Genomic DNA, 20,415 nt, shown 5'->3' with positions numbered 1-20,415 from the left:
TAAACAAACAAAGATGCTCCCTCCCTGACCCGTCCGGTTCATCCGGTCACCGTCCAACAGGGACGCACATGGGCACGGGCCGAGGAAACGCAGACATCCATCCATCCGCCGTGGCCGCATCACTCGGCTCAGCTCCCCAGCTGAGCTGAGCTGCTCAAGTGATTAATTAACTAAATAAAGCCAAGGAGGAGAGAGTGAGGGAGGGATGCGAGGCACGTGTGGCGTGAGCGAGACTGACGGATTTGACAAGCAAACGCAACCGGTCGAGTGGAGTGTGAGCGAGCGGTATTGCAAATCGCCGCCGGCCGGCCAGTGGATTACCGCCACCGGTGCGGTAGGCTGGACCGGAAGGGAACGCGGGCAAGGGCAAAGGGCGCCGCGGCCCATTAATGAGCATTCACGTGCTCTGCGCCACACTCTGTTGCCCTCCTCCCGTCTCCCTCCCTCGCTCGCTCGCTCTCCAACCCCCACTTCCCACTACCTCCCTCAGCGCCATTGCGGCCGGCCATTGCCAGGTGTTCCACTGCAACGCTCCTAGCTGCTACAGGCACGGCACCTCCGCTCTTCTCCCCCAGCACTCTCGCCTGAGTCGCCTCGCCCCGCGCGCGATCGGTGCTCCTGCTGCTTCCCTGGCCGGGCCTCCTGGACGCGGCGGCGGCGGTGTTGCGCGGCTGCTCTGCCGGCTACGGTCTCTCCGTTCCTGAGGGGGCCTTCGCATCTCTCTGGCGCCTCTCACCCTTGGCACGCCCGGCCACGGATCGCCGGCCTGACACCATCCGGCAGCCGGCCCCGCACCGCCGCTATCGCCGGCCGAGCCGCCGCGGTGGCGTGAGGCCGGCGTCGGACCACGGCCGCCGGCGGGGAGATCCGCGAGTCCGGCAGAATCTGACAGGCGGTCCGCTCACCGGCGTTCGACGACGCCGCACCGCAGGTACGGGCGCGATTCCCTCCCCTCGCCGCCTCCTCATTCTCTCCGGGCGGGCGGGTGCGTCACTTTGCCGTTTCGGGGGGGGGGGGGGTCGGCGAGGTGACCGTTCGTCCCTTCTCATTCCGCCCCGTCGCTTTCCTCTTCCCCAAAAGCGGCGCCTTTCCAGGCCGAGCCGCCCTCCCCCTACCCTCGATCAATCTCTCCACCATGTAGAGTACCCATCTCCTTTCCGTAAATCCATCCAAAAAAGTCAAGAAACATTCACGCCGCGCGGCCCGTGCGTCCTGCGTCCTTCCGCCCGCAGCAGCAATCCATGAATGCTATCAGCAATTGCCATAACCTCCGTCTTCCCCCTATCCTACCCCGTCCCGCCGATCCATGGGGCCCGTCGCCATTGCCGGCCCCGAGCACGACCTCACCTCCCGCGTCCTCTTCCTCCCGGCGTGCACGGGCCAGAGAATAACACCACCAGTTAATAATAAAACCAGAGGAGGAAGTGGAGAGCCCTTGCGCGTTCCTGCCGGCCACCGCGTCGCCGGCCCGGCGGCTCTTCTCCTTGGCCGTTCCTCGCCGACCAGGTTCCCAATCACGAGATTCCCGCCCGCCGCCCCTTTTAACAAATCAATCCACTATTTTTAGCCTAGTAGTATATCTGATCCCATCACTTTTTTTTATTCATCTTTCACCGCCGTACCGCCGGTGATTCCCCTCGCGGTCGCTTTGGGTTGGGGGCTTGACTTTCCCCATCGATCCGGGCGCCGCCGTCGCTCTCGCAGTTGCCGCCGCAGCTTCACGCGGCCGGGGAAAGAGGATTCGATCTTTGCCGCGCACGCCGCTTTCGCTCTCCCTTTCGCGCGGATTCGATCGCCCTCCCCGTTCCGGGCAGGGAATCCCCCGCCTTTCGCGGCGTGCGGTTGCTTCCGGCGCCCGCGAGGGCCCGTCGCCGCATTGGGTGGGAGGAGATCACCGGAGCCGGCCGAGATAAGATTTCCTACTCTCGCCCGAGCGGGGCAGGGAGACAAAAGCCGCTGTGCGCGCACATTCGCGCCCCCATCTCCGTCCCCTTTTCCGCGCCCGAGCTTTTCCGGCTGCGAAATCGCCATGATGAGCTCCAGTGGCTCCGAGGTGGGTGAGCGCGCCTCACGGGAGTGACCACCACCACCATCTTTCCTGCCTCGTCGTCGACGCCAAACCGCTTTTTGTTCCGTTCTTGGGAGCTTGTCCCGTCTCGTGCTCTCCCTACCCCCCATCACCTGTACACACACGATTCAAAATAGTTTGTAATTTCAAAACCAAAGCTGGCTGCTGTTCATCTCTGCCCTGCTTCAGATTTTGAAAAATATATTTCCTTGTGCGTGCGTACCTATACCTACCGGCTCCTGCATTGAAGGCTGCGGTTGTTAATGCCGTCCTCTGTGCAGATGAAAGGGGCTCAGGATAGGAAGCAGAAGAAGAAGCAGGACCTGCAGGTGCTGGCGCCATTCCCCGGCTGCCTCGGCAGGGTCATCAACATGTTCGACCTCAGCAACGGCGTCGTCGCCACCAAGATGCTCACCGACAAGGCGCACCGAGACGGTATGCAGCTCCTCGCCCTTCTGTTCTGCATTTCTTGCTGCTTTTCTGCTTCCTGTTATGCGGCGGCGTTCTCCTCGGCCGGTCTCTGATGCGATTTACCATGTGCCTTGCAGTTTCTCCGGCTGGCAAGGACCGGAGCGGTAGTTTCAAGATGGCGAGCAATCAGTTTCCGGCTCAGATGGAAGATAAACATGTATGTGATCATGTCAATGCCTCTTGTTCTTGAGCTTTGTTAACTGATATCTGTTCTCTTGTGTACTGCAGAGAGACAGTCAGCAAAGGAGGAGCTCTCCAACGAAAAGATCAAACTCGCCCACCAACAGATCTGGTGTGTCACCCGTCAAGATGCTCATGGAGCAGGACATGTGGAGAGAAGGGGTGCCTGATGATGAGCCTCTCAATGTTGTTGCCAGGTTGATGGGTCTGAACGACGCACCATCCGTCCACCAATCTGATTTGGGATCAGGAAGACGGTTCAGTAAGGAAGACGATGGCCGAAATGTCAAGCCAAAGAAGGAAAGCAGATGCCATCAGAACCAGAAGGCAGGCACGCGGCATGAGGAGACATGGAGACGTGATCAGCCTTCGAAGATCGATAGCAGCAAGAACAGACACCAAGGAAATGATCCTTCTTGTGAGAGGAGAATGTCCCTTGTCCGCGAGAAGTTTGCTGAAGCAAAACGTCTGGCTACGGACGAGAAGCTTCTCCATTCAAAGGAGTTCCAAGAAGCGTTGCAGTTTTTGAGCTCAAATAAAGACTTGTTCCTGAAGTTCCTAGATGAGCCAACTCCTCTGTTATCAAACAATCATTATGGGTTCGATCCTGTTGCACCACCTTCAGAAATAAAGCAAATAACCATACTGAAACCAGCAGAATCAGTGAAGAGAAAGGGCAACATTCATGCCGGGAGGCAGCTATATTCAGAGGGAAATGAAGCTGAAGGCAACAGATGCTGGCGCCACCAGAGCTTAAATGTCAACCCGGCAAATTCAACTTTGTCCGAACCAACAAGAATTGTAGTACTAAAGCCAGGACTTCCAAAGTCTCATGAAGATATGATCCCAGTGTCCTCATTAGAATCATCAACAGAACCAGATAGTGACGACGATAGTGTGATGGCAGTTGATGAAACAGTATCCTCAAGAAGACTGGCCAAGGAGATCACTTGGCAGATGAGGATGCGCTTAAAAGATAGCCAGGATGAAGATAGTTCGGTCTCTTATGAATACCATGATACTTACGTTGAAAATAGCTCCTTTAGTAAGTCAGAGGTTGAAACTGCTAAAGAAGTGTCTGGTGAAATAAGTGAGGATCTGGAGTTTGGTACTCCCACATCTGGCCGTTCCTGGGATTTCCTGAGCCGGAGTGACAGTCCTTACTCTGCATCATGTTCTAGTCGGGCATCCAATCGGCGTGAACCGTCGGTGGTTAAGGAAGCCAAAAGGCGGATTTTGGAGAGATGGTCGGTGGTATCGTCAACTGTTAGCGGTGAGGAAGAAAGGGGAGCACGTAGAAGTGTCGGCACTCTAGGTGAGATGCTCACAATCCCTGAAGGGAAAAAGGATCAGGAGGAGTGTGGGGGAATAACATTAGAGAGCAGATCGCCTGAGCTGGATACTGCAGATCCTTTCTCATGTTTGCCAAGGTCTCGGTCTCTTCCAGTTTCTTTGTCTTATGGAGGCAGGGAGTCGAACAGAGTTGCCGTTGGTTCTCAGGAAGCTGACAATGAAAAAAGTAGGAAGTCATCATCATTCAGGGAAAGAGTTTCCAGCCTGTTCTCTAAAAACAAGAAATCAGCTCGGGAGAAGTTAGGTCCACCTGGAGTTTTGTCTGCTAATAATACACTCAAGAATGGAAGTGCCATGGCTATTAGTGATGGTAGTGAAGGCTCTAGCCATTTTACACTGGAGAATCCACATAAAACTACTTTGCTTGATGCTGATGAGGATGCTCTGCAAAGAATCATGGCTAGTTCTTGTCACACTAATAATGTGGCCAGCATCCCTGCCAAGGTAATTGCCCAAAAAGTTATCTTATTACAGCTATTGTCCGTACCTTTTCTTTTTACAGACCTGTAGATTTCTTATTACAGGTGTTATTCCTACTTCTTTGGCCAAGTTAAATTACTAAACTTTTGCTCTGTCCTGTTAGGGTGTTTCTCCTTTGCCAAGTCTTGGTGTCCCAGGATTCTTTGGTGAGTCTCAAGAGCAACCAAGCCCTGTGTCCGTACTGGACCCGGATGGACCGTTTCTCTGTGATAACAATAGGAGGCTACTGTACTCAACTGAAAATTTCATCACCGCATCCCCACGTAAGCTGTAAACCAATCTCATCAAACTATTAACTGAAAGAGTATCATTGTGTAATGTCATCCATTGTGTCTGCAGAAATCGTGTCCAGGTCTCCACATATCGGATCATTTTCAAGATCCTTGTCATGGGAAGATCCCCCATCAGAAGTGATGTCACCAAATTCTTTGAGACTAGCAAGGCTTTTCTCCAAGGCTGATGATGATCAAGACTCGTTGACGATTATCCAGAAGCTAGTCTCCTCAGCTGGCATGGATAGAAAAAGTTGCGTATTAGCCAGCCCTCTGGACCCAAGGTTGCTTGAGAAGTTGTCAGATCACCAAGCAGAGGAGATCAAGTCGAGGGAAAAGCGGTCAAAAGAGAGGCTTCTCTTTGATGCCGTCAATGAGGCGCTCACCGAGCTTACTTGGACAACAGAACTGTCCGCGTACCCATGGGGCCGGACATTTTGTTCGCAACGCAAAGATCGTGATGATGATTCCTCCTGTAACTCCGCCGCCGATGAAATTTGGCGGGTTATAAGGAACTGGTCGATACTCGACAAGTATCCGCCCGGCGAAGTCATCGAGAGGAACCTTCTGCTGGAGATGATCCTGAAGAGGGAGGTGGTGGAGACCGCCACCGCCGACACGACGCGGCTAGAGACGTTTGAAGTCTGCGCCATGGTTTGCACGGTGGTTTTGGAGGACCTGCTTGAGGAGGCCCTTGTAGATTTGACTAACAGCACCTAGTGAGGTACCTCCACCCCTAACTATTGATTTTGCCTCTCCCCAACTCGGTAGTGTTTCTGTTCGCGTGATGATACTTGCTCTGCTGTAACACTTCTCTATTTATCGTGTTACCGCAGAAAATGTGATGCCAAATGTGTGCCTTTTGCTAATTTGTCCTCTCGTTTTCTGATATAGGGGTGATGCTGTAATTAGCTGATTGTTTGCCGTTTTGACAAATAAACCATGTCAGTGTTGAGGTTACCGCCTTTTCTTCCTTATATAAAACATAAGGCAGTAATTAATTTTGTCCTCCTGTAGTAAGCTGTTGGTGTTACTTGAATTAGAATTACGATCTCATTCATGATGATGAAGGCGAACTAGAAAACAAATACAGTACAAAGGACAGTAACATATCACTTGATTTTGTGTGGTCCAATAGGATAAGTCACTAGAAGCCATGATCTGATCCACAGGGCATCAAAAGAAGCAGCCCAACGCAGCTCACAAGGCACTGTAATCTTATTTTGTGAGGATCCATGTCAACCGTGATTTGTCTATGGTATGTGTTCAGAGCACCATTTGTTTACTGCAACCAGTCCTATTGGCTAAAACCCCACTGGAGCAAAACAATGTGCCAGTAACTGTCTTAGCAGCAAGGCCAATGCTGCTTGGCCGTTTGGCATGTTATTAGGGCTAATGAACCCGACAGACAACCGCCTCGTCGCCGCCGCGGTATCGGCATATTTGGGGGCTCGCAGGAAATAAGGCCACATGAGATGAGAGGAATCTCTTGATCTTGAGTTAGTTTTAGTAGATTATCAAAGCTGCCAATGGGTAGTATATTTTGACTGAAGCTGGAACCACGGCGTCAAACATGCATTTGATCCCTGGTGTGGTGTTTCGTGCAGTCCCAGCTTATATTATACAATCTGACCCATATCCTCATATCCTGATGTGTTGTTGTGTGATAGGGTTAGTGCTGTGGCTGTGCTTGGTCACTCATTCATGCGTGGACTATAGAACTGTAGCCGCATGTGGAGTGTGCCAACGGGGCCCACATGTCAGGCAGTGGCTGGCCCATGCAGGCCACCCATGATCCATCCATCTCCACATGACTGCATCTGCATGCATGGCATCATCTCCATTGCTGTGCAGTGAGGTCTACTTATTACTGTGGGGTGTGGACCTGGGGGAAGAAGGGGGGCCAAGGCCCAAAGGCTGGTGTGTTTGTGCGCCTGTTGATCCTTTTCAGGCTTAGCATGTGAGTTCCCTGGGGCACCCTCCGCCTAACCTCGCCATCGTCTTCCTCCTCCTGCCATCCTGACCCAAATGACCAACCTGCCTCTGCTGCATGGTGCACAGACCACAGGCCCTTGTTTCTAGGGCAAGTTGCAGCGCTGCCATGTTGTAATAAATGGTGTGGATCAGTGGTACTTGTGGCGGTAAAGAAAACAGTGCTGCTGCTGCTGCTGCTGCTGCGTATTCAGGTCTCTGCGTCTCTAGTCTTTATTTCCTGATGATGCCTGCCTCCTCCAAATTATCTTCCCACTCCTGCTGCTGCTGCTGCTGCTAAACAACAGATTAGTGGCGCTTGTGGAGCATCAGCGTGGTCTCTGCAAATCTGGCTGGCACCTCATCTATTTCATTTATTATCATTGCCTGGATCAGTAGAAAGTTTTGTGGTACAGCACTAGTAGGAGTAGGACTGTGGGATCGATCTGATGGTGCGAAGCTGTCAGCGCTCAACACAAGTGAGCAGTGAGCAGTGCCTTCTTTCTTCAGCGTTTGCAGTATAGATAGATGGCAATAATGCATAGTGCACAATCCAAAGTTTGGAGTGAGCCAGAGAAGCAAGCATGGCCGCCACGAAACAGTTTTGATTTTGAAATCTGCTTCATTCGTTATGGCTTGGCTGGCTACATGGATGTGGTCAACCATTATTATTTCTGAGTTTGAGTCGATGATTGCTGCTGGTGGGACTGTGGAGTGTGGATGAAATGGAGTGTAGCGGTAGTGGGCAGTGCTACAGCAGGCGGAGGAGAGGAGGAAGAAGAAGCCGTTGGAGTCGCTGGGAGGGGCATTCAAGGCCGCAACGGTTCTCTGCTCTCTCTCTCTCTTTTTTTTTACTTTCTTTCCCGGGAAAAAAGGGTGCAGCATTCTGCTGACACTTTGGTACAGTACCCGTCTTCTCCTTTATTTTTTTGTTGAATCTGGATCTGGGTGTGGGTGGGGCCATGCTTGTACTTCCATGGCTCTGCTTCATTCGTTATGTGATCTGTCTACAGTGACGACGAGGTGGTGAACAGATAATAGGCAGCCATACGTACTACTCCCTTCCTTCCGAATTATTTGGGGCAGACATGGATGTATCTAGATGTACTCCTTTCGGTCCTTTTTAGCTCGCATATAAGATTTGTCTGAAGTCAAGCCTTGTAAAGTTTGACAAACTTTATAAAAAAAAATATATCAACATTCACAATGTGAAATCAATATCAGTAGATGCGTCATGACTTAAGTTTTCATATTTGTGTAACTTTGGCATGGTAGATGTTGATATTTCTTCATATAAATATGGTCAAACTTTGTGAAAATTGACTTCAGACAATTCTTATATGCGGAGTAAAGGATCGGAGAGAGTATTTTAGCTCTAGATACATCCATTTTTCCGACGAGTAATTTGAAACGGAGGGAGTACTACACGTACAGTGTGTGCTGTGTTTTATGCTAGCACCGGAACACAAATGCATGTTTTTCGAAAAGAAAATAAAGGGTACTTAGTAGTTATTCTGGTAGTAGTACACGATATCCGGCCGTGCATGTGCGTATGAATGCGGCGGCGGCCTCCGTCCGCCCTGTGGGCTGTGGCAGTGTCGTCGAGGGTCGCTTGCATGCGTAGCTGCTGCCTCTCCTCGCTCAGAAAAATAAATGTTGTGTGTGCCTCGGAAATGGCCACACGCAACGCAACATGGGCATGGGCAGGCCGCGTCAAGATGCGCAATTTACGAGGCTAGCAGTATTCAACTCACGTCCTGGAGCAGAGACGCGGATACGGCGGCCTTGGTATCCGCACCGTACAGAAGACACAGGAGCAGCCTCAAACATTTCTTCAACCGACGCACCGCCGACACACGATGCATGCTTTTTTTTCGCCATTTATTTGAGAGGGAAGGGAGCACACGCATGAGTTGGGTTACGAGCAACGGCAAGTCTCCGGTCAAAAGCAAGCGTCTTTTGCAAAGTTTGCAAAGAAAAAAACCTGAAGTACCGCAAAAAAAAAGGCCAAACAAATGCATTGCATACCGGACTTTGTGGCATGGACGCATGGTAGATCCACTCGTATGCATCGGTATCTTTGTGCAGACAGGGCCTCCTTGGACGACATGGTGAGTTAATTTGTGCCTTTTATCCCGGAGATGTGTTGAATTGAATGTAGACAAGGTGCTTCCACCTCCCACACGGAGGAGGAAGAAGAAGAAGATGGGTGGACCGGCCGGACGCTACCTACGGCGCATGCAACGGCAGCTAGTCCGCGCCTACCAGTAGCGGGGCATGCAATCAGTTGAGTTGCGTGCATGCAATGCATTGCAAGTAGCGCGCGCAATCAGTTTCTCCTCTCCTCTCCTCTCCTCCCTCCTTCATGTGCAAGTGCACGCCCACGCTAGCACCCGACTGGACCAGCCCAAACCAACAACCAGCAAGAGGAAATCATCCATCCATGATCCAAGCTGCTCCGGTGGTCCTCGCTCTCGCCGGCCGGCCGGCCGGCCGGCAGATGGAGCGAGCTAAATAACACCGCTGGTCCATCCGTCAGATCACCCACGTCTCCATGCACATAAAATAACACGGCAACTACATCCCATGTGTACGCATCTGCATGTACGCAAGAAAACGTATGGCGGTACGTCGGAGGGTATTCATTAGCTGATGGCGCGCTCGCTGGTCCTGCCTGCAAATGGCAACCAACGCAGACTCACAAACAGTGAGACATTTTAGACCGCACGTCTACATGGTGCATGCAATAATAGTAACTACCAGCACAGTGCTAACTATAATTAACTAACGGGCAAAAAAAAGACCAATCAACAGCAACAGGTCACGCATCTATCATGTTCATAGCTAGGCTGCTGCATATGCTGCTGTGCGTGCGCCCACGAGAAAACACGGCATGTGCGATGATCAGTGGCACTACGTGTGCGATGTGCCACTGTGCGTATGTACACATGCACAGGCGTACTGTACGCACATGGACGCGTGTACGTACGTGGTTAATTAACGAGGGCGACCCGCAACTGGTATTTATCAGTTTGCGCGCGATCGTGCATGTGTTTAACGCACGCACGCACGTACGCCGGGGAATTGATTAGCATCTCCACTTGGCTGCAGGGCGTAAGTATCTTCACTCCATCTTTTTAATCCACCTGCAAACCAAAAAGAAGGGTTGGTTAACTGCCCCAGGAAAAAAGAGCATTATCAAGATCGGATCAGCTAATTACTACTGAGTTGATGGTTGATGGTAGAGTGTAGTGCAGTGCAGGCAACACATACGTACAAGAAAGCAGGTCGGCAGGAGTTAATCAGGACACATACATGCATGCATGCGTAAGTGATGAGATGCATTAAAATGGATAGGTCCCTTCCCACCTGATGATCAGCAACGGTTTCACCATGCAACATGCATGCCCAGCAAGGAGGCGAGCATACCTAGGTTGCCTGAAAATTTCTCAAAACATCGACTGAAGCCAGAATTGTTTTCACTTTTCAGGCAACTATCAAAAAGCAATTGCGGCCCAGTGAAGTATCAGTGGCACTATGCATTACTAGCCGCGGTTTTAGCAAGCGGAACAGATTTTCTAACACAGCGTATCTATATATCTAAATGGTCCAGCGTGCAGACACACACGTGGACCGCGGATGAACTGCAGCAAACGGTCAGGACCACGGAACTGTTGTACCAAACGCTCACGAGTCAACTTGCATCTGTACATAATAAGTTGTTGCATTGGCAGCTACCATACCAGTGGCAACCAATAATAATACCCTTTGTTTCCCCATACAGCACGGTACTTCAAGGCCCATCATCATGTGCACGGCAAAACCAAAAAGGAACAGCAAAGATCGTGATCGACACCACGGTTCGGATCACTGAAATTCGCGGCTGCAGTAATAGGGAACTAAATCCACATTGTGGTTTATCGGAATTTTAGCGCTAGCAGTTTGGTTTCAAAAAGCAAGGACTCTAGCTGCACAGCAAAAAAACCCAAGAAGGCTAATCAACCATGTATTTGTTCGTCGTTCACTGATGACCTGCAACAGCCGCGGCGTTTTTCAGCAAGCACGGAAGGGTCAGGTGATGCTGAACGCCACGGTGGATGGAACCTTAGGAGCCAGGTGGGTCGAGGCCATCTCCGTAGCGTAACGGCACCTTTCTTGGTCTTCCGACTTGTGCTTCTCCTTCCTGACGAAAAATGGCTCATATGCACGCGTCTCGACTTGCAAGCTCTTCAGTGCGGGCGCCCTTCTCAGCAGAAAGTAGAGGAGCTCCATCAGTTCCGGTTCCCCGCTAAACCCTTTGATTACGATAATGTGGAGCCTCGCAAATGTCAAATCCTCAGGCCATGTCATGTTGAGCTCATTAGGTTGTTCCTTAAGCTTGGAAAACCCCTGCATGGATAAGCTGGTTAACATGAGAAAGAACATCGAAAGGTACACAACTGTTGGCATGTTCTGATGCAAAGTGTGTAGAAATCACAAGTGCACAGCTTACATGCACCCCGAAGTATTCGAGTAACGGAGCTGCTTTAAGGAGATACGCAAGCGAGCAAATGCACTCTTTCCAAGATTTCAGCAGAAAGAAGACGATCATCTTCAAATTAGTAAACCTGAAAGTGTGCCGCAGCGCACGAGGTACCTGGAGGGAGACCAAGAAGAAGACTTGAATTCAGCATGTAGACAGTTTCTAAAGACCATCATGCATACCAAGGGGCAGAAATCTTACGTACTTGTACAGGCGCAGGACATTGCAAGATCAACGTTTCCAACTTTGGAAGCTTAGGAAGCGCACTTATGAAGTCTAGAGGGCATTCATCCATCTCCGTGAAATAAACACGGATTATATCAAGAAATGGTGCATATTTGTACTCGATATTTACATTGTGTCCCTTGTACGCGAACTTGTCAAGATTGTCAGCATGAATACAGACACTACTTAAGTCATTGCAGAATTCAACATTCAAATTCAGCAATTGTGAACAAGTAATCGTCAAATGAAACAATTGATCGCAGAACTCTATAATCAAGCTTCGGAGAGCACAGCAACTGGAAATAATATTTGAAACAGCTGCATCAGCTAATGACACACGGCTGAGTTTAAGGAAATGAAGACAAGCAAAGCCACTGAGATTTTCAGGCGTTGTTCCTAAACTGCAGTTGGACAGAGTTAGCTCGCCCAACTGGCAACCTCTCCCATTTGAAAATGGTGATAATATGAAGTTATAAGGCTCATCAGGGAAAATGTCAAGGCAACTCGAGCGATTCTTGTCATAAAAGTCAAGACAGAGTTTTTCTGTAGAGGCTGAAGCTGCAAACCGAATCCAGTGGTCCAGCTCAGAAGCATTGACTGAGGTTAATGGGAATCTGATAGTGAATTCCTTGATTCTATTGCCATAATGATTGCGCAAAAAGCCATTCGTTTTGCGAACAAACTTTGTTACTTGAGCTTTCCGCAGACATGGTTTTTGATGGTAATAACAGATTTCTGACTCTGGCATCCTGAGACTATAGAGGTCAAAGATGAGACAGTCAACGTTTTTCCAGAGGTGTCTCCATCTAGTGGAAAGACAGTCAGTCATTGCAGCATCGCTTACTGTCAGCAGGGAAAGAATTTTGATTAAAATGTCATCTGGCAATGTACTGATCCAATCACAGTTCTGCAGAAGAAATGACATGTTAGGTATAAAATTAGAAACCATGTTAAGATAACATTTTACAACTTATTTTACCACAGAAAACGTTAATATCATGGGTGTCAGGGCTTGATTACACTGTCCATTGAGCAAAATTAACAACATGCTATTAGTTTCCTCGCTAATCTACACTTCGAACTTACAGATAATTGTAAACAACATTTCCAAAAAGATAAGTGTAAACAAACATAAAAAAGAGCCCCTTTTTCTAACTAAACCACTTTCCATTAATACATACTATTATTCCGTATGTGTCTCTCTGATCAATACAGCAAGTGGAGGCAACAAATCAAACAAATACAGTGTAAAAACATTAGTAATTTCTTACAAGTAATGGGAAGCTTTTAATACTATGTAGTTACACCACTGCAGACTTGAATTGTTCAACCAATGCATAATGCATAATTAGGCCACTACTTGTTTACGCCTCAAGGTTAGGTGTGATTTTGAAATTTGGTACTACTGTCAGCTCAAAACTAGTTCAAAAGGTAGTAAATCAAATATTCGAGAGATAATCCTTTGTGGAAACATAAATATCTTCTAACCATTCTGCTTGAGCCGAAATAACTCTATATTGCTCAACCTCCCTTCATTTATTTATTCGAAGTATTCAAACTCCAAGCAAACTGCGTTGGTGGACTAGCATATACAGCTAACTATTGTATTCAAGCAGAAGAAATTATATAATCGTAACAATTTTGCAAATCCCATGCAGAAAATGAGTGCAAGACTTTCCGCTGAAACAACTTTGCATGTATTTATTTTTGAAACACATGTCAAAATGACTACACTTAGGCAGATAGTAATGCAGTAGTTCAAGATGATACCTGGACAGTCTGCTCAACATCTTGCGTGCACATCGTCTTGTTTAGGGATCCACTACAGGGCGACATAGCATCGCGTGACGGCTCATGTGCATGCAACTGATGCGCTGTTGACATAATTGGAGCATCATGATCACGCATGCGCCGTTGCGGCTTGGCGGATTGAACGACACGCCATTGTCGCGCTGAATGAATAGCCGGGGAAGGTTTCCGCAGTTTAAATTGCCACTTCTTCATTGCGAAACAATCATCTAGAGAAAGAGATAATGATCCAGAGTTACACAACTCCATAGTTTCTATGTTCATGTGCAGTTCAATGTAATAAAGGCAGAGTCTTCCCCGCATTAAGAAAGGGTAGGATCCACACTTGTGGTGCTGATGTTTACATAGATTTAATATACTCCTTGCCAGTACAGATAAAATTAACGCCACAACACAACTAAATGGATTACGTTCCATCTTAGATTATTTTTACATCTTTTCATCATATAGTCATATATACCAAAATCAGGGAAGTTAACAAACCAAGCAAACACTCCGCTGAATGGTTCATCAGTTTCTGCTTGAAAGTTAGGTCTTAGAAATAACCTTAGTATTAATAGGGTCTCGGTATTGTTCCACGGATATTCACTGACAAGTCCCCTTTCTTCAATGAAAAGCAGAGCTCCTGCTTGTTATACAGTCTAAAAGCTGGAGAATGCAGGTTATGGTTTCCATCCCCAATTGCTAATCTAGAGGGTGCAAATAGAAATCGATCCACAGCCAATTCGTATTGGCAAGCACTTAACTTGTGGAATCATACTCCGATTTGTTCCTTTAAGCTAAATAAACAAAGACATAAATTTGCTCCAATTAGCTTCCAATCCTACACCATGACAATCCCACCACCACGCATAAACCTACACCATGGCAATCCCACCACCACGCATAAACCGAACCACTACCAATTTCTTCGCGATAGTTAAAAACCGAACCTATGGCATCGAAATTAAGCTCCAGATTTGTGCTCTTGGCACCTCAAGTCCTCAACTCGTTGGCAGCAAGGGGAAAAAAGAAGCATGCCTCTCGATGGATCAGCACCGGCACCATAGGAATCGCAGAAATAGAATCCACACGTAATGCGTAAGCTCCTTCTATCCAAGTGTATGGTTCGAGTTTAGAAGCCCTAGAGTCTGTTCCCCTCTGTATCCGACCAAACCCTAAGTAAACCCCTGCCTCTCCTTCTGGTACGGGTCAATGGACTTCTCTCATCATCTAAGAGGGAACGACCGAGGCGTTTCATCGGATAGAGCCATAGAGGGAATAGAGCAGAGACGGTTACCTCCGGTGGCCGGTGGCGTCGCTGGCGCCGGCGACGACGGGGACTCCATGTCCGTACGGGCTGCTTCAACTTTTTTTTTCTCCCAGAGAGAAGAGACAGGGGCAGAACGGGTTCTCTTACTTCCACTGGGGGCGGAGAAGGCGCGTGGCTCTAACTGTTTACCGGGCCTGGCCTAGTACTTCGTGTCCGTTGCTAATTGCACCAGCAACTAGCCAATTATTAGGGCACATGTACAACAGTTGGTAAGATAGTTTTATCTTAAGGCTGGTCATAGTGGGGAGTAACTTAGATTAGTAATATGTATATGTTACTAGGCTATGTTACTACCTCTATAGTGGGTAGTAACATATATGTAGTGTCATGCATCACTTCATTTATTACTTCATATACTCATTTAGCATTGGGAACCGCTAGGTGATGGTAACATATTATGTTACTCTATTTGTCTCTCTCCTCATTAACTACTTGACACATCATCACTTATGCTTATGTGGCATCTATGTTACTACTTATGTTACTCCCACTATGACCAGCTTAAGAGGGTGTTTGTTTCCAGGGACTTATTGTTTTAGGAACTTAAAAAAGTCTCTATAAGTCCCACCTAAACCAAACACAAGGTACTTATTGTGGTGATTTGGGACTTATCAAATAAGACTCTCAGGGAGGAGCTTATTGGGACTTATCGCGGGCCGGACCTACCCCGCGTCGCTCCAGGCTCATTCCCCGCACGCCGCCTGCCTCTCGGTCCAATCGCCGCCGCCGCCCCGCCTCTCGCCCCGTCGTCGCCCCGTCGCCGCCCCGCCTCGGTTCGTTCTGCCTCGGTTCGCCGCCCCGTCGCCGCCCCGCCTCTCGCCCCGTCGCTGCCCCGCCTCGGTTCATTCTGCCTCGGTTCGCCGCCCCGTCGCCTCTCCGCCTCGGTTCTGTCTGCCTCAGTTCGTTGCAGCGGTGTCTTCAATCACCGGACAGGCCCTCTCCTGAGCCTCGTTGCAGCGGTGCAACATGGACTTATAAGTTTCTGTAAACAAATAGGTAGGGACTCGGGACTTATAAGTCCCTGTAAACAAACAAGTAGGGACTTATGACTTATAAGTTGGGACTTAAAAAAGTCCTAGGACTTATGAAACAAACAGGGCCTAAGTCTTACATGTAATTTAGAGATGACAACAAAAATTTCTATAATAGACCATCTCTTAGTCTTATCTTTAATAACCCACTCTCCCTAAAAATGTGATGAGACATATTGTGCTAAGAGATCATTTCTTTTCTTCTCTTAAATAAATAAGAGAAGACAAACTTTTTCTTATGAGTTCTCTCTCCTTCACCTCATAATCATCATATGAACAATGAATTCAAAAAAAAAAGTAAATATTTTGTAAAAAATATGATTTTTTATGTTCATGTTAATGTAAAAAGAGTGCTTGACAAATCTCACGCGAAACGAGATAGCAGTTCGCCGTTGATGAAAAAACAAAATTAGATGTAACATTTGACGTTCGTCTTGGTTTTTTTCGCATAACTCAAAATGCTTATGCTTTGCCCATAAAGATTTCTTGATGGTATTGTGACAGTGAACATATTTTTACAAAAATAATTAACATGTAAAAAAAATATTTTTAACACACACGAGCATATGCTTCCAAGAGCTGAATTGGATTCCGTAAATCTTCTCTCCTATATAAAACAAAGGTAATGTTCCCTGTTTCGCCCCTTTTTATTAGGCCAACTCCATAGTGTGAGCCATCCATGACCCATCCGGACATCCGTTTTTGTCTGTTTAAGGTGCGATTTAGCGGATGTCCAGAGAGGCGGATAGTCGTATGGGGCATCTACACCCAACGCGCATAAGGCCTATGGGACCTCATACTGTCCGCCTCGCTTCGTCCCAAGCTCGCCATGCCGCGCCGTGCATACCCCGAAGCCTCACCGCGAGCTCACCATGCCGCCTTGCGTGAACCCCCGTCGCCCCAGCCTCGGCCTCGCCCGCCTGCGCCCGCGCCCGCACCCCGCCGCGCCGCGCCACGGCCGCGCCTCGCTGCGCCCGCGCCTCGCCGCCTGCGCCCGCGCCCGCCCGCTTGCGCCCGCGCCCCGCCTGCTTGCGCCGCGCCCCGCACGTGCCCGCCTGCCCGCGCCGCGCCACCCGCGCCCCGCCGCGCCACCCGCGCCCCGCCGCGCCACGCTGCGCCCGTGGGAGCACACGTCCGCCCGCCTGCGCCCGGCCGCGCCGCGCCCGCGCTTGCCTCGCGGCCGCCTGCGCCCTGCCCGTGCTCGTCCAGCCTCAGCCGTGCCGCGCCGCCGCCCCGCCCGTGCTCGTCCAGCCTCGGCCGCACCCTCGTTGCGGCACCGTCCCGCCCGCGCACGCGCCCCAGCCTCTCGGTCTAACTGATTTGTGGGCCAGAGGGAAGGCACGGGCGGACAGGAGCGGACGAGAAGGCGAGGAGAGTGTCCGTTTTCTGTCCGTTCGGGAGTATTCTTGGACCAAGTTTGCTCCAGATTTGGAGTTGGGCGGAATAAAAAAAGTGTTCAAAAGACAACTCTGTCCGTTTGGGTATTACCACTGGGTCGTATTTTATCCCAAACGGATAACTTCGGACCGGATGGGTCACGCGGTGGAGTTGACCTTGTTAGCTTTTTAATTTTGATCATGTATCTTCATGTTTATTTCAGTCTTGCATGTAGTAGTTGCAGGTAGAAAAATGTGTGTGTACGGAGGTACGTGTGATACGTACGAGTCAGTAGTTTCAGATAGGAGAAGCATGCATGGAGAAAGTCCGAGCTGCCGCGTGAAGCTGGCTAGCTTGCCGTGTGAGACGGTGGTGCATGATGGTCTGAAGCCAACGGCCTGCGCAAGTTGAAGCCGATGGATGGGTGAGTCCGTTGCGACCTTGAGAAAAGGTCCGTAGTTAGATAAGATCAATTCTTGTTAGCTGCATATGTGCGTGTGCTGTTAGTGGCCTGGGTTAGTGCATGCGTGGGCTGGTTAGTGGGCAAGTGTAGTGCCCGGTGTGCGTGCATGAGTACTACTTAAGGGCTGTAAAGCATATTTGTTTTGGTATAAGAAGAAATATAGAGAGGGGAAAACGTCGGCTGTGCAGTACGGCACCAAAATTCCTTGTGTTCTTGTATGTGTTGTGTGAAACAACCAAGAAAGAAGAGGGCTGAGAGAGTCGGCTCCAACATACCTTAAAGGACGAGCCCTTCAATAAGGCTCGTCTTGCTGCCGTTGAGACGGAGGCCATCTGCCGACACGAGATCGAGCGACCAAGGACCGAGGTGTGCTGGGAGCTGAAGCAAATGCTTCAGACGATGGAACTGAATGTCAGATTCATTCATCTCAGGGACGTGCTCAAGTGAACCAGGGATCCCGATCCATCCATCTGGGAGCAAAGAAATCAATACAGGATCCACCCGGTCCAACAAGTGAACACATGCCAATCTGGGAACAACAGGTACTTTTAAGCAATATAACAGTTTCAACATTGTTGGCAAACATAGTATTGCTACACTTGGATAAGAGACACTATGAAGACCATTCCCGTTCTGTTGAAAATTGTTACTATATTTGTACAATTATTGATGTTCTGTTTGTCAAATTACATGCAGACAATTATTTTCCGTAACCAAATTATGCCCCTTAACCAAAAATAGTCATGTCAAGCTATTTCAGTATAAACTACTCCCTCCGTTCCTAAATACTTGTTTTTCTAGGCATTTCAACAAGTGACTATATACGGAGCAAAGTGAGTGAATCTACACTCTAAAATATGTCTACATACATCCGTATGTAGTAGTCATTTGAAATGTCTAGAAAGACAAATATTTAGAAACGGAGGGAGTATGTGTTAACCAAATTATGTTTATATTTCTATGCTTTTGGAATATAACTCCTATCCTAATCGATTTTTTCACACAATACATCCCTTGCTCTCAAGGACACCTATGTTTACAACGGTGGCATTGTTACACAAGCGCTAATGGGCAACCTAAGAGCATATCTATCATAATCATGCATTTTGAATAAGCAAGTATTAAGCGGTAACATGAACATGACACTATATTCTAAATTCATAGCACCTTCAACGCTGAACTGGAATTGATTAATCATGTGTGAGCATGTGTCAAGTCAAACCACTTGATTACTTAAGAGGAGAATACCATATTAACACACCACATTATGCCACTATTTAAGACACACACACGCGCACGCGCGCACACACACACACGCACACTCACACACACACACACACACACACACACACACACACACTCACACGCACACACACACACGCACACACACACGCACACTCACACACACACACACAATATTACTATTAATCACCCATGGTGCAGAATAATTTCTTCACCTAAAAGGTAATCTTATGATCGTTTTATAAGTAAATTAAGTTTAGAATATAAATAGTTACATTCATATTGATTCACTATATAAAATTTGGCATAAGAAAACAAAAATATACTCCCTCCGTTCCTAAATATAAGTTTTCTTTAGAGATTTCAAATGGGCCATCACATACGGATGTATATAGACATATTTTAGAGTGTATATTCATTCATTTTGCTTCGTATGTAGTCACTTGTTGAAATCTCTAGAAAGACCTATATTTAGGAACGGAGGGAGTAGGTCATTAGACCAAAAAAGTTGCATTTTCTGTATATTTTACATTATATTTTTATGTTTGTAATTTTACATACATAAAATATTTTGTACGGCGCCTATATATTTCCTTATGTTCTCTTTTTACGTATGAAATAATACAAAAATTACGGAATCTATATTTACGGTGCATTGACGTTAAAATAAAGGGGGGGGGGGTGAAGAATAACTATTCCCCACACAGGATGACGAATACATGCTTTTAGTTAATTGAAACTCAATATGAAAAATCTTGAATCATTAAACTCTCGTTATGCACAATATGACTATCATAGAAACTTATGAAAGAACATGCGGTGCCCCCATGTTTGGTTTTGGTAATTGATGACAATCTCTATGGACTAATGGTTGCCTTGAGTTATATTTGAAGGTTTTGTCCATAGGATTTTCTTGGAGTACATGTGTTGGTTTCAAGGAGAGTTTGTGTCGACCAAGGTGCTATTCAAGGAATTACCTAAAGATTGGTCTTCTGAGAGGTTGATCAAGACTAAGTTAAAGAGTGAATCAAGTTGATCAACCCACAAAGCGTAGAAGATGTACCGAGAGGGATCAAGTGATCCCATGGTATGGTAAGCATTGTCAATTACGCTTTGTGTACTAACCCATGGTCTTCATGAGGGTTCTTTGTGGGGTTAGGTTGCGGTGTGCAAGTTCAAGTGGAGCACCACGAAGAGATCAAATGCTTGAAGCTTGCTGTCCTTTGTGGTGACAATGGACCTGTGAAGATATGCGAAAGAGTAGCTCACCCATAGTAGAGTATGTGGGAGCAATCAACTAGTCTTCATCGAGTCAACACAATCAAGAAAGGTTGCGGTGTGCAAGTTCAAGTGGAGCATCACGAAGAGATCAAATGCTTGAAGCTTGCCGTCCTTTGTGGTGACAATGAACTTGTGAAGATGTGCGGAAGAAAGGCTCACCCATAGTGGAGTATGGGGGAGCAATCAACTAGTCTTCATCAAGCCAACACAATCAAGAAAGGTGGTCCAACTTGAGGGAGTCAAGATCGTCATCATCTAGCTCAAGTGGACCATGTGCAAGGCAAAGGTTTGCCCTTGATAGGTTTTCTATTTTACCGGTCTCATGTTGGTAATTGGGAGACCGGGTTATAGGATCGAT

The 20,415-nt window shown here is 48.0% G+C and overlaps 2 protein-coding genes across 6 annotated transcripts; one reads left to right on the top strand and one right to left on the bottom strand.

Moving 5' to 3' along the window:
• Positions 1 to 846: 846 nt before the first annotated feature.
• LOC123128977 (uncharacterized) lies at positions 847 to 5,828 on the top strand. Of its 5 annotated transcripts, none has more exons than XM_044549100.1 (6): positions 847 to 931; positions 2,350 to 2,503; positions 2,617 to 2,696; positions 2,768 to 4,516; positions 4,656 to 4,815; positions 4,892 to 5,828. In XM_044549100.1, the coding sequence occupies exons 2-6, from the start codon at positions 2,350 to 2,352 to the stop codon at positions 5,542 to 5,544; spliced, it is 2,796 nt and encodes a 931-aa protein (XP_044405035.1). In that variant the 5' UTR covers positions 847 to 931; the 3' UTR covers positions 5,545 to 5,828. The 5 variants fall into 5 exon arrangements, with proteins under 5 accessions (XP_044405035.1, XP_044405037.1, XP_044405034.1 ...); XM_044549102.1 differs by lacking the exon at positions 847 to 931 and adding an exon at positions 1,087 to 1,506; XM_044549099.1 differs by lacking the exon at positions 847 to 931 and adding an exon at positions 1,620 to 2,053.
• A 4,720-nt stretch (positions 5,829 to 10,548) lies between these two features.
• On the bottom strand, positions 10,549 to 14,742 carry LOC123131345 (putative F-box/FBD/LRR-repeat protein At5g62970). Its single transcript, XM_044551038.1, has 5 exons — positions 14,631 to 14,742; positions 13,313 to 13,560; positions 11,523 to 12,449; positions 11,288 to 11,431; positions 10,549 to 11,184 (listed from the first exon to the last, which is right to left on the bottom strand). Exons 1-5 carry the CDS (start codon positions 14,677 to 14,679, stop codon positions 10,867 to 10,869), a joined length of 1,686 nt encoding a protein of 561 aa, XP_044406973.1. The 5' UTR covers positions 14,680 to 14,742; the 3' UTR covers positions 10,549 to 10,866.
• Between the last annotated feature and the right edge of the window lie 5,673 nt (positions 14,743 to 20,415).

The sequence above is a fragment of the Triticum aestivum genome, chromosome 6A, assembly GCF_018294505.1.
Source record: "Triticum aestivum cultivar Chinese Spring chromosome 6A, IWGSC CS RefSeq v2.1, whole genome shotgun sequence".
Lineage (NCBI taxonomy): Eukaryota > Viridiplantae > Streptophyta > Magnoliopsida > Poales > Poaceae > Triticum > Triticum aestivum.
Note: the sequence above shows the minus strand (reverse complement) of the source record. Positions and strands in the feature narration are given on the sequence as shown.

What these genes read in the sequence shown, in the direction of transcription:
- LOC123128977 (XM_044549099.1), top strand. Translation starts at nt 2,030, where the DNA reads ATGATGAGCTCCAGTGGCTCCGAG. An exon ending in CTCAGATGGAAGATAAACAT is followed by an intron (nt 2,697 to 2,767) that starts GTATGTGATCAT and finishes TGTGTACTGCAG; the next exon opens with AGAGACAGTCAGCAAAGGAG. An exon ending in TTTCATCACCGCATCCCCAC is followed by an intron (nt 4,816 to 4,891) that starts GTAAGCTGTAAA and finishes TTGTGTCTGCAG; the next exon opens with AAATCGTGTCCAGGTCTCCA.
- LOC123131345 (XM_044551038.1), bottom strand. Translation starts at nt 14,679, where the DNA reads ATGGAGTCCCCGTCGTCGCCGGCGCCAGCGACGCCACCGGCCACCGGA. An exon ending in AATGTCCTGCGCCTGTACAA is followed by an intron (nt 11,432 to 11,522) that starts GTACGTAAGATT and finishes GTCTCCCTCCAG; the next exon opens with GTACCTCGTGCGCTGCGGCA. An exon ending in TCGAATACTTCGGGGTGCAT is followed by an intron (nt 11,185 to 11,287) that starts GTAAGCTGTGCA and finishes TTATCCATGCAG; the next exon opens with GGGTTTTCCAAGCTTAAGGA.